This window comes from Nothoprocta perdicaria, unplaced genomic scaffold, assembly GCF_003342845.1.
Source record: "Nothoprocta perdicaria isolate Ctin4 unplaced genomic scaffold, notPer1 scaffold_46, whole genome shotgun sequence".
NCBI lineage: Eukaryota > Metazoa > Chordata > Aves > Tinamiformes > Tinamidae > Nothoprocta > Nothoprocta perdicaria.
Genome location: NW_020455710.1, coordinates 2028824 through 2041539, shown reverse-complemented (window position 1 = coordinate 2041539; position 12716 = coordinate 2028824). Strand labels below are relative to the sequence as shown.

Below are 12716 nucleotides of genomic sequence, written 5' to 3'. Positions count from 1 at the left end.
AGAAAGCGCGGGGGGCTCGGAGAGCTTCTGCTGAAGCCCCCGCTCCAGGGCTGCTGCCCCCTGCCCTGCCTTGGAGGTGACGTCCCTGGGGACTCCTTGGAGACAGGAGCCCGAGGGCGCTCCCAGCACATCCTTCCCTCCCAGGTTTCATCAAGACCCAGGGCAGCCCAGGGATGTGGCTTTGGGGATGGCTCTGCGGCCTCATTTAATAAAGCAGTCAGCAGTGGCATACTGAGAGTGTCCTGAGAAATCCCTTTGGTCCCTGCTGTTGCTCACTGCAGAAGGGATGCCCAGGTGGTTCCCCACCAAAGCAGGATAAGTTACCAAAATCGGTCAGTTTTGGGGTCAGGGGACCCTTTTTGTTCAGACTGTGGGTTTGGGGAGCCCTTGTTTGGGGAGCAGGTCCCCAGAGGGTCAGAGGCGGTGGCTCCTGGTCGCACATGTGGCCGCCCCAGCCGTAGAGAGCAGCTTCCCACACACGCCCTGGTGCATCTGGTGTCTGCAGAACTTTGTGCGTGGGAGTTTCACAGCCCAGCGCCTTGTTCAAACTCGCTGCTTTCCCCCCATGCCACGAGGTCTTCAAACGAGAGCAGTTCCATATTTGGGGCATTTTTTTGGAAAAAATCCCAAATCGGGGGTTAAAAGCCCAGCTTCTCCAGCCCAGACTCTGAACTGCTGGTGGCTGGAGCAGACCTGGCACCCAGGGAGCTCCAGTCCACCGAGCTGCAGCTCCTGCTGCTTTGCCTTTACCGAGGGCTTCCCTGCCCTTCCCCAGCTCCTGCATCACCTTTGCAGGACCTGGGACACTGGACGGCTCCGGGGAAAGTCCCGGTCTCCTCCCCTGCTCAGACAGATCTTCTCATGAACCCACATGTGATTGCACGGTGCAAAAGGGAAACAAACAGCAGTTGTGGAAAGAGGAAGAAACCCAAAGCGGACACAGGGATTGGAGCCCCAAGGGGTTCTCAGTGCAATCCTGGTCCTGTGAGCTGCAAAAATCCCTTCCCCCTGGGGCCGTTTCACTCCGGTTTGGTGCACGGGCTCCTCATGCTGTGCATGCCCAGCGCCTGCGTTTCTGCAGCCCTCTCAGCTCCGGAGAGCTCCGAGCAGCCGCCTCCGTGCAAGGGCTTCCCAGCCGCTTTGCTCGCTGCAAAGAGCATCTCAGAGGCTGCTCAGCCACAGCCAAACCCCCCCAGTGCCTCAGCGAGGCTCTTCCAGCTAAAAATAACGTGGTCGCCGTGCCGAGCGAGGAAGCGGCGAGCGCAGCGCAGCCCCGCACGCCATCCAGCGCGTGACCCCGCGCGGAGCAGAGGGTCCGCGGCAGCGCCGGGAGAAGCTCCCCGGCCCCAAGGACCATGCGGGTGTCCCCAGGCTGGCTCCTGCTGCCAGGTGAGGACCAGCTCATTCCGTGCTGGCGGCTGAAGGAGCCCCGATTATCCCAGCCCGGGGCTGAAGGGGCTCGCCAAAGGATCCTTTGCCCAACGGGAGCTGCTCCGAGGATGAGGAGGATGCGGCAGCAGGGGGTTCCTCTGCAGTTTGCAGGGCTCTGGTGGTCCCCAAGGAGGTCAGCGGGAGGCTGGGCGAGAAGCTCTCCATCCGGTGCTGGTACCCCCGGGGCTACGAGAGCTACCCCAAGTACTGGTGCCGTGGGGCCTCGCGCGACTCGTGCCACAAGGTCGCGGCGACGGCGGAGCCCGTCACAGCGCGGCCGCGCGGCCGCCTCGCCGCCACCGACCTCCACGTCTTCTGCGTGCTGCTGCTCACCGTGGAGCGCCTGGCCGAGCAGGACGCGGGCACCTACTGGTGCGGCATCGAGAGGCTGGGCAGGGACCTCATGGAGCCCGTCACCGTGACCGTGCTCCCGGGTGAGTTCTGCCCCAAGCGGGAGCTCCCGCTGGAGGCAAGAGGCCGGCAGAGGGGGAAATTCTGGTCTCTGGAGATTCTCCTGGGGATGGGCTGGAAAAGATTGGGGATGGGCTGGAAAAGTCGCTGGGCAGAGCTGGTTCTACGGGGGCTGTAGGACCCTAGGGCTCTGGGGACAGCCCACCAAGAGGAATCCCAGGGACCCAGGGGCACCAGCTGGAGGCAGTAAGGGCAGATTCCCGTCTGCTGCCAGCAGCGCTGGGGAACTGGCACCACCTGCAGCCTCCAGCTCCCCGGAGGACCTGGCTGATGCGGCTCCATCGGCTGCCTCAGCAGCTCTCACCACTGCCCTGGCAGAGTGGACGCTCACGGTCTCCACTGTTGCAAACGGGACAGAGTTTCCCAACACCACCAGCGTGGCCACCCAGGACACCAGGTGGGTCTGAAGACAGGCCTGCGCTCTGCGCAGCCTTGGGAAGTGCTGGAGGGCCCTCAGGCCTGGGGCGTTATGGCCGGGCTTACATTCCCACCTGGGGAAGCCAAGGCCAGACTGTTTTCCCTGCCTCATGCTCCATGGTGGAGCTGCCTGGGGGTTGACGCCGTCACTAGCACGGGGGGATGCTGCGGAAGCAGAGTGTCACCCTGAGGAAGGAGGGAAGGGCTCCTGCTCCTCTTCCTCTCAACTTTCACCTCTGCCAGGCCAACCGTGACCATCGTGGTGCCCACCGTGGTGCTGGTCCTCCTGGCTGCCACCGGCTCTGCCGTTGCCTGGATCCTTGTCCGTAAGAGGATGGAAGGTAAATGTGGCCCATACTCCATAGCCTGGGTCCTGCCTGGAGCTGAGCTCCTCACGCTGGGACAAACCTGCCTCAATAGAGCTCGTGGCTGCAGAGGCTGGGGGGGAGATCTCATCTTCCGCAGGTTCAGGGATACAGGACACCCCTGGAGAGGCTTCCTCCTGGACACAAGTAGGTTTTGATGTGGTTTTGCTTCTTTCTTTCTCCTTTTATTCCCCCCTCCCTGCAGCCCGGAGGAGACCCTCTGAAGAAGCCGTCCGCTTGGAACAGCACAAGGTGGCTATGGGCTGGCAGGTGAAGGGTGTCCCCAGGGAGGCACCCGGGCTCAGGGCAAGGACGGTGCCAGCTCCACGGCCACTGGGGTTGTGGATCCAGCAGGTCCACATGTCCCTATGGCGGGAGGGTGGCACCCGGGATGTGGCTCCAGCACATCCCCATGTCCCCATGGCAGGAGGGTGGCCCTCGGGATGTGGCTCCAGCACGTCCCTGTGTTCCCATGGTGGGAGGGTGGCACCTGGAACATGACTCCAGCCCATCCCCATGGCGGGAGGGTGGCGGGACCCACAGCAGGGCTGCGGCAGCTGCAGGCAGCCGGTGCCACCAGCCGGGGCGTCTGTCCCCCTCTAGTGACTGACGCTCGTGTGGCCCCAGCTGCTGCTTCGGGCTCAGCGGGGACGTGCACTGGGCTGCAGCCGGCACGTCCCGGCGTGGGGACAGGGACAGTGTCACCCTCACCCTGCCCCTTCCAGGCTCCCAGGGACGCACGGGCCCTGTGCAGCAGAGCCAGGGCGGTCGCCGCGGCGGAACCCGACGTCTACAGCCGCTCCCTGGCAGAGGTGGGTGAGAGCTGCAGGGGCCCTGGGGACACCCTGGGGACACCCCCTGGCCATGCTGAGTGTCCCTGCTGTGGCCAGGGCCCCTGGGACCCGCCACCACTGGCCCCTCACAGAGCGGTGGCAGCCAGCACCGGCACGGAGCAGGAGCCTGTGCTGCAGGGTGAGCAGCTCTACGAGAACAGCCCGCACGAGGACACCCTGCACGAGGACACCCCGCACGAGGACACCCCACACAAGGACACCCCGCACGAGGACACCCCGCACGAGGACACCCCACACAAGGACACCCGCTTCTACGAGAACTCCCGCTGGCTGGAGCAGGTGAGTGTGGGGACAGCCCGGGGCCACCGAACGCCACCCAATGGGGGCATCCCCACCTGAACCTCCTTGGGGCATCTCAGAGCCCTTGAGCTCTTCAAGGGATTTACTCAAAGGTTTCCTGGGAAGTTGCAAGGTCCCGGGAAGCTGGGCCAGGATTTGTAGGGGTAGAATAAGACCTTTTTCCTGCGGCTTTTTGCTGAGCATCCCAGGAGGGTCTGGGCTGGCTCACGGGCAGACCGGTCCCCGTGGGGGGATGTCCTTGTCCCCGGGCAGTAGCCAGAGGATGCAGGGCTCTGCTCTCCCGGCTTCCCCCATCCCTGTGCTCCTTGCAGGCTCCTGGATGCCAGGAAGAGACAGACGGGCACTAGAGGCTGCAGCCGCCGACTCTTCTCCTCCCTTGCTCACCGCTGTGCACAGCGCTCCCGTCTCCAGGGGCCCAAGGAGGCTCCTGCCTCCCCATGCAGCTTCACTGGACCTTGCCCTGGCTGCTCAGCAACCATCCCACACCCGGAGCAGGATCCCGCATCCCAGCGCCGGGATCTGCCAGCACCTGTATTGGTTACCTTGAGCTGAGATGAGCAATAAAGAGCTGTCCCCCCAGCCAGTCCGTGTCCGTGTCTCCGGTGGCAGCGGGCGGTCTCTCCGTACAGGGGCATCCCTGCAGCTCCCGATGGGGCCATCACTGAGGAGGACCCTTGAGGGCACCCTGACTGCCCGGACGCCTGGGCCCATGGCCTGGCCGGGCTCTGGTGCAGCAGGGCACTCTGTTTCCCTGGTTTTCACAGCAAAGTGGCTGCCGTCACAGCGGTGGGTCACGAGACGCTGCCGCGGTGACTCACGCTCCCTGGAATTGGGGAGGAAGCGACGCCCCCAGCAGGCAGCGAACGCCCCCGGGCAGTGACCAGGGTGCCCACAGGGCCCGAGGAAGTGACAGTCAGAGGGAGCACTTGGGACACCCACTCCGGCCAGGACACTCGTAGAGGCTCCGCTGCACGGGGCACTTCATGTATGACCATGGGGACAAGATCTCATCAGAAGGAGGAAGCCAGAAGATGTGGATGTTCCTCATTTTGGCCCTTTTCTCAGGTGAGGTGCCCAGCTCGGCTCCCTCCCAGACCCGCTGCCCATCCCTACATGTGCTGAGCCCTGTGCCCTGCCCGGCAGGCGCCAGTGCTGCCACCGTGACGGGTCCCCGCTCCGTTTATGGCAAGACCGGCGAGTCCGTCTCCGTGCCCTGCAGCTACGAGCCGGGCTACGAGCTCTACCCCAAGTGCTGGTGCCGCCGGTTCTTCCACTTCTGCATCGCACCCATCCTCTGCACCAACGACACGGAGAGCTGGGTGAGGGAAGGCCGGGTGTCCATCGAGGACGACCGCACATCGCGCACCTTCACGGTGACGCTGTGGAGCTTGGTGCCGGCCGACGCGGGTCGCTACTGCTGCAAGGTGCCCAAGGTGCTGTGGTTCGACCCGTGCCACGCCACCAAGCTCATCGTCTCGGCAGGTAGCACCGGGGCAAAGGAGGCGGACAAGGAGCAGCCGGAGCCTCTCGGCAGCCAGTCCTTGGGTGGCTCTGTCCCCTTGGAGGACAAGCCCCTTTTCCCCACATCCCTCGCTCTCCCCACCTGGCTCTGACCCTCTGCTTCCTTGCAGCCGTTCCGCACATGACAGGGGCCGGCAACCTGGCAGCGGAGCCACGGCCTGGGGACAGGAGCCGCTTTGCGCCCTCCGCTCCGTTCCCCACAGGCTTCATGGAGCCTCCAGTGCTGTGAGTGAGGCTGGCGGGTACACATGGAGGCAGACCCGGCCCCTCCGCGCATCCTGCGTCCCGCTGCCTGCAGGGGCCCCAAGAGCATCCCGGCGGCAAAGCAGCACCCTGGGTCACACCCGCACTGCCCAGAGGCGGCCTGAGAAGCCTGCATGGCTCTTCCCTCCCAATGGCCATGGGGACCTCAGAAAGGCTGTGGGCACCGTGTGGGGCTGGGTCTCCCCTCCAAGGTTCTGAGCCCCTCTTCTCCTCAATGGACACTCCAGCTTCTCCGTCCTTTCTCCCAGGTCCCAGCTCAGCACCACCTACTTTCTGCTCTTCCTCGGCGCCAAGGTGCTCGTGGTGCTGGCCTTGGGGTGCTGGGGCTGGCACAGGAGCCGCCGGGCGTCCCCGCAGCCACACACGGCGCCCAGCAGCACCGGTGCAGCCCCATTGCGCGTCCCCGCTCCGCGCCCCGCACCCCAGCAGCGACCAGCGGCGCCCCCCGCGCTGCCCCACGGCAGGAGCTGCCAGGCACCGGGCGCTGCCAGCTCTGCACCCCTGCCAGCACCCCCTGCGCCGCCCCGGCGCTGGCCGGAGCGCGGATCCGTTGGGATGGGACACACCGCCTGTGCCAGGATGCCCCCGGGGTAGCGGCTCCGGAGGGCCCGGCGATGCTGCTGCCTCCGCTGCCGTTCTCAGCCCGGGTGAGGACGCTGCCCGCCCACCTCGGCTCCCTGGTTCGTGCCCTCCGAAAAGGAGCCCCCGTGGCACTGAGCGGGCTCCGGGAGCCTGGGTGCAAAGCCACCGTTTCAGATGATTAAAGACACTCCTGCCTTACAGCTTCCGTATGTCCGTCTGTCTGCCTGCTGTGAGCTACAGCTGTCTGTCTGGCGCCATGGCCACTTCTCAGGGCAAAATGGGAGCTTTGCTCCGTTCTCCCTTGGTTTGCGGAACCGAGATGCCGGCACCGTCGGGGCACTCGCAAAACAGGAACCCGGAGCGAGCTGCGGCCCCGCTTGCAAAATCGCCGCCGCGGCCACAGTGCCTGCGCTCTGCAAAGCGCCCGGCGCCAGGCGGAGCTCCGGGTTCCTGAGGCTCCAGGAGCTCCGGGTGGGCTCAGGGCACCGCGGGGTCCCCATGCTGACCTGCTGCTCGCTGGGCGCTCCAGGTGAAACGGTGCCAGCAGCAGCCTCAGCATCCGCAGCTCCTGCATGGCCAGCAGGGATGGAGGCTCCGGGCTCCATCCCGGGCTCTGGGAGAGGGGTTGCTGCTTCACCGACGCTCCCATGCACCAGGGCTCAAAGCCCCAAGCCCGCTCCCTTCTGCCCAGTGCATGTCCCCCAAGGTGACCGGGTCCTGTTGGGGTGTTCCATGGTGCAGGGCTGCCTGAGAGGATCTGTGTCCATGGAACGCCGCTGTGAGGAAGGTTGGAGCTGGCCCCCAAATTCTGGTGCAGGCTGGGCCAGTTGTTCACTTGCTACAGTGGCGGCTGCCTGGGGGTCACGTCCCCATGGTGGTCCCACATGCATCACAGCCACTTCGCCACCATGGATGAGCACTCCTGGGGCACCTTCCATGGCACCGTGTGGAATGTGTCCCACGAGGACACCAGCACCACCTCCGCGAGGCCACACTGCACTGGAGGGATGTCAGCCATGCCAGGGAGGTGATCGTGGCCATGGGTGAGCACCCCGGGATGTCCTCAGGGCCGGTGGGGAGGCTGAGGCCACTGGACAAGGGAGGAGATGCTTTATCCCATAGATAAGCTGCTTTTGCCAAGCATTCCCCCAATGAAAAGGGAAAATGTGCCCTTGCCTGTCTCCTCACCAGATGAAAGGTCTGGTCCTCGCAGCATCTCCTGGAGCTCACAGTGATGCCTGGTCCTTCCCCGGGCACCGCTCGCCTCCGGCTGCTGCCCAGCCCCACACGCTTCCCCATTGCTGTGGGATGGATGGAACCGTCAAGGCCAGAGCTCTTGATGGTGCCGGCAGCCGCTCTGTGAGAGGGATTGGGTTTGGGCCAGAGGCCAGTCCATGGATGTAGAAGATGGACTGTGTGACACCCAGGCCAGCTCTGGCACCTAGGTGTGGGCTACACGGTGCTTTGTATTTTGTCCTATCTGTAACCCTCACAGCCTCAAGCCCTGCCCTTTCCAAGAATGTCTGCCTAAGGGTTTGGCCAACAACATGTTGGCTTTAGCAAGTCAATATCAAGGATGACAGGAGCAAGAGAAGACCATGAGGGTCATGGTGTTTCCAGGGGACAAAAGATAGGAACAAGAGATGGGGCTGGGGAGGGAAGGAGGCCTGGAAAGACCCAATGAAGGCAGCAGATGAGGGACCACCAGCTCCAGCAGGACCATCCCCTGACCTGAGGGGATACGCTGAGCATGACAGCAAGGACAGGTGCTCATGCCCACATGCACAGGGACATGTGACTGCTCACGGGGACAAGTCCGGGGTTTCCATCTCTGCAAGGAGAGTCTCTCCCCAAGAGAGCTGTGTGCCCATGCCAGGAGCACTGTGACACCTTGCTGCCCAGTCCAGGCAGGGGCACATTTGGGGCTCAGAAGCTACCTCCAGAAGGGCAGGGGTCCCCAGGCTATGTGCCCACCTGGCTGGTGACAGTGCCAACCACAGCACAGTGCCAAGGAGTTGCAGGAGACAGAGCCCCAAGGGTTCCCTCTGGTTATTGGGTCTGCCCTAGGAGGAAAGGGAAGAACAGCGCAGGCAAATCAACCAGGGAGTAACTGGACAGCAAGGGGCAGGACAAGCGCATGGTGATTACTAGCAAAGAGGGGAGGGCAGGAGATTAACAACAATTTAGAGGAAACGGAGGAACCAGGCTGACCTCAGCCGTGACGGTAAAGAAAGGGGAAGCAGAGGACCGGGGTCTGAGCAAAGAGGTGCCCGTCAAGCAGAAAGGCTGGCTGAGCGCCGCGGCACCAGGGCCATGGGGACCCCCTGGCTGCTCCCCGCGCTGCTCCTGCCAGGTGAGGCTGAGGGGAGCGCGGGGGCCTGGAGCAGCCGGGCCAGGCAGTGCCAGGTACCAGGCGGCACCTCGCACGTCTCTCTGTCTCCGCAGGCTGCTGGGCACTGACGGGGCCCACCTCCGTGCACGGATTCGTCGGGGGGACCCTCTCGGTGTCCTGCAAGTACGAGGATGGTTTGGAGACAAATGAGAAGTTCTGGTGCAAACCAGGAAACATTTATGCTTGTGCTGGTCCTTACATCATCGCGACATCGGAGCGCAACTCCTTCGTACGTAAGGACAGAATCTCCATCTGGGATGACCGAAGGCAGCGGGAGTTCACGGTGACCATGAGCAACCTGACCGAGGTGGACACGGGCACCTACCTGTGCGGGGTGTGGAGGCCAATTCGTAATGACAGACACATAGTGAAGGTGAATGTGCTCCCAGGTAGGTTGGTTTGGGTTCCCTGAGCCAACACTGCTCCCCGCTGCTGAAGTAGAAATGCCCGTAGCAGGGGTTGCCCAAAGGGTGACTGAGGGGAGGTGGGATATCCCATCCCCATGGGGCAGCCAGGAGATGTGTTAGCTGCGTCTGATGGTTGCTGCAGTCAGCCTGCATGGCGCATTTCCCCATGGCCCCTTCTCAGTGCCCAGCCCTCCCATCTCAGGTTTGTGCTTTCTTTTCACCCTGCTCTCCTTGCCCTCCTTCCTCCTCAGATCCTCCTTTTACAGTTTGGGCTCTCCTGGACATTTCTTTCCAGCATCAGGGAATCCCTCCCTCCCCCAGGCTGCCTGACCCCCTGGGGCCGGGGACCCAGCGTGTCCGAGCTGGGGCTTGGGCAACATCCCTTGCCCTGCCGTGTACGGGGTGCCCGGACCCTGTCCCTGAAGCCGTGTGCACCTTGGTGCGAGCAGCTCGACGAGGCTGCCGAGCCCCTGCTGTGAGAAGCCCCCGGCAGGGCAGGGGCTGGAGCCCTCCCGCCCCGGGGAACGTGCTGCGGGGCTGCATCTGCCCCCATGGTCACTGCGTCTCCTCTGCCTCACTGCCAAAGCTGCAGCGTTTCCTTGAGGAAGCAGAGTCGGGCTGAGCCTCGCCTCATCTTCTTTGCTTTCTTTCTTTTTATTTCTTTCAGCTTCTTTGCCCTCCTGTCCCCCAGAAACAGAATCTTCCTCGAGTGCAGACCCCCCTGCTCTCACTGCCTCCACGTCAGTGCTCACTGGGGCATCTCCCCAAGAGAAAACTGCTAAGAAAGAGAGACCCATCCAGCCTCCCACCGGAGATCCCAGGGCTGCACAGTGAGTACAGGGACCACCCATGCCAGGAGCTCTGTCCTGCTGCTGGCGGTGGCCACCTCGACCACCTCCACATCTCCAGTCTCACGTTAGAGGATCCTCGTAGATGCTGCTGGTGCAGCTGGAACCTGTGGGATCTTCTCACCCTCCTGTAAGGGTTCAGACCTTCTGCTTTAGAGACCAATATGGCCGTGAGCCAGCAGCCCTGCTTGGAAAATAATCTGGGCACCTCTGATGGTCTGGTCCCACCAAAGCCCTATCCGCCCACTGCATTGCCTGCAGCTTAAGCGAGATGCAGGATGTGACCAAACCAGAAGTGGTTTCTGACTGCAGGGGTAATGCCATTTCATTCCCCAAAACCAAGAGGGACCGTTGGCCTGCAGAAAGTTGAGCATGGCCGCGGTGGGGCCCTCTTTTACTGCACAGTCACATGTAAATTCACACATGTGGTTGACAGAGGGTGAGATCAGAGAGGCAGAACTTCCCCGTTTGCCTGCCGTACTCCTAGAGGTGATGCAAGAGGAGGAGAAAGACGAGGCTTCCCAGCAGCGTGTTCACGGGTAGCCGCATTAGCTTTGCCTAGTTGCTCACTACAAGAAAGTTCAACAAATAATAGAACTAAACTAGATACAAATCCCACCCAGCGAGTGATCCTTATGTAGTCTTCAAAACACAGCAGCTCTTGCAACCGACTGTGTGTTCTTAGTTTGGTTTGCTCTGTCTCCAGCTTGCAAACGGAAAATCAGTGAGCCTTGGTATCAAGGCGTTAGGTCAAGCAGAGCAGTCACCTGATGGTGCTCTGTGGCACTTAGTGCAGATTTTGCTGCCGAAGGGGAAGTGTGAGAGCAGAAACTCTTCTTTTCTTGCAGCTTGGACCTGGTCATGGACGTCCTGACTCCGTGCATCGTGGTGGTTCTTCTTTTGCTTGTGCTTGCTGCTGGCGTCTTGGTTAAGCTGTCCAGGAAGAGGAAGAAAGGCAGGTGAAACAGTGCCTATCACCCTGAGATAGGCACAGTGCTTTGGTGCTGGAGTCTATTTTTCACTCTATTTGTGTTCTTTTTCTCCATTCTCTCTTTGATCCATGCCATTCCTCGGCTCTGTGGGGTGACTCCTCTGCTTTGGTGGCCTTGTGACCAAGAGGAGAAGAGCTGGGGGGTCTCCTTAAGCAGAGAGAGCAGTGGGACCGCTGTCCTGCTGCCCATGGCCGAGCTGACCCGCGTGCTGGCTGCACACGTGTGCCCTTCTGCCAGGCTCGCCAGTGCTCACATGCAAAGTTCGAGACCAAAACAAAGGCGGGGGATGGTTACAGACAGGATCTGGTTGTGTTTAAAGACGACCTTTGGTTTTAGAGGCGTACCAGAGATGGGTTTTAGAGGCGTACCAGAGATGGGTTTTAGATGGTAATGCAGCAGCGGGTTCCCTTCCTGCCCGCGCGGCTCCAGCACGTTTCGGAGCCTTGGGTTCAGCCCTGCTCCTAACCACGGCCGTGTCTCCCCAGCCCTGGCCGCAGCACCCATAGAGATGCACATGGAGCGCAGCGCCTCGCACACGGTAAGGGCTCCCTTGCTCCAGCCACCCTACAACAAGCAAAAGCAGCCGGTGGAACCGAGCGTGGAATTACATCCAGGGGGATCCTTACGGGTTGATTTGCCAGCAGAGTTGCCTGGCTTGGTGCAACCGTTGTGGAATTTGGGATGGGGATGGGTGGTTTCCCTCCAAGTTCTTCACAGGTGGGGACCAGCTTCCCTGGGTAAAACTTGCTTGGGAACCTGCTGCAAATGCCCTGGGAAGAAGCTGTGGGTTCATTTACACTCAGTGCTCCTGCGGCCGCGCTGGGATGCCCGGTGGCTGCGTCAGCCCCAGTGCCCGCAGCTGGATCCAACCCCTTGCCTTTAACCTCCTGCGCTTGGCGCACGGGCAGGTTTTACCCCTGGCAGCACTTGGGCACAAAGCGCCCTGATGCCAGCACAGCTCTCCTGGGTGGTGTCCTCAGGGTGCCGCGCGTGCCGCGTTGCAGGGCACCGAGGGCAGCCTGCAATACGCTGAGCTCGCTCACCCGGCTGCGGCGGAGGACGGCCGCGTGTACGGCAACGTGAGGGCTGCCCAGAGCCCGGCGGGCACCGAGACCGGCTACACGGAGATCCGCCCGCGGCAGCAGGTAGGGCAGCGCCCGCGGCACGGGGCCCGGCAGGGACACGAGAAGGAGCGTGGCGTGGGAAAAGGGAAGAAGGACATGAGTGGGGAAAAGGGCTGCCATTAGGGGCAGGGTGGAGGCCGCACGAGGAGGAGGTTTCCATGGGGAAGTGCCGCTTTGCACACGAGTGACCCCGGAGCGCGGGGGCCAAGGGGGCTCCGGCAGGCGGCACAGCAGGAGCGTTTCCCTAGGGAAACCCAGCGAGCTGCAGGCTCCTCAGGTGGAGCAGCAAGGGCTCCCTGTCGCTTTTATGCTCTCCACAGAAGCCGGAGTGGGGCTTTCCCCACCCCACCTGCCCTTTTTTATTTCATTTCTTTTCTCAGAGCTCCCAAGAGGAGGAAGGGGCGGCTTGCGGCACGGCGAGCGCCCTGTCCCCGGAGCAGCAGGACCTCTACTGCAACGTGCAGCGGGCCCCGCGCCCCGCGGAGCCGCTCTACAGCACCGTGCTGAAGCCGCGGTGAGAGCGGCTGGCACCGCAGGCAGAGCCGAGGCCTCCGGAGGCTCCAGGGGACAGGCAGAGCGGCTGGAAAAGCGACACGGTGCCTCCCGCAGGCTCTCTTGGAGCAGCCTCCCGCATGGAGGCCGAAGCCGCACGGGAGGCTCGCAGCCCAGCAAGGGAGACGTCGGCCCTGTGCATTTGGGCACCTCACACCCAACGCCACAGCGGTGCTGGGGGGGGAAAAGGAAAAAA

General features: G+C 62.7%; 2 protein-coding genes across 2 annotated transcripts; both read left to right on the top strand.

The window, feature by feature from the left end:
* The first annotated feature begins 4821 nt into the window (after nt 1-4821).
* Nucleotides 4822-7236, top strand: LOC112953744 (CMRF35-like molecule 2). Its single transcript, XM_026046849.1, has 5 exons — nt 4822-4903; nt 4982-5320; nt 5470-5584; nt 5872-5940; nt 7023-7236. Exons 1-5 carry the CDS (start codon nt 4822-4824, stop codon nt 7234-7236), a joined length of 819 nt encoding a protein of 272 aa, XP_025902634.1.
* Nucleotides 7237-8518: 1282 nt separating this feature from the next.
* On the top strand, nt 8519-12486 carry LOC112953743 (CMRF35-like molecule 6). The gene is made up of 7 exons (XM_026046848.1): nt 8519-8558; nt 8651-8986; nt 9696-9834; nt 10701-10807; nt 11330-11382; nt 11849-11989; nt 12349-12486. The coding sequence occupies exons 1-7, from the start codon at nt 8519-8521 to the stop codon at nt 12484-12486; spliced, it is 954 nt and encodes a 317-aa protein (XP_025902633.1).
* The last annotated feature ends 230 nt before the right edge of the window (nt 12487-12716 follow it).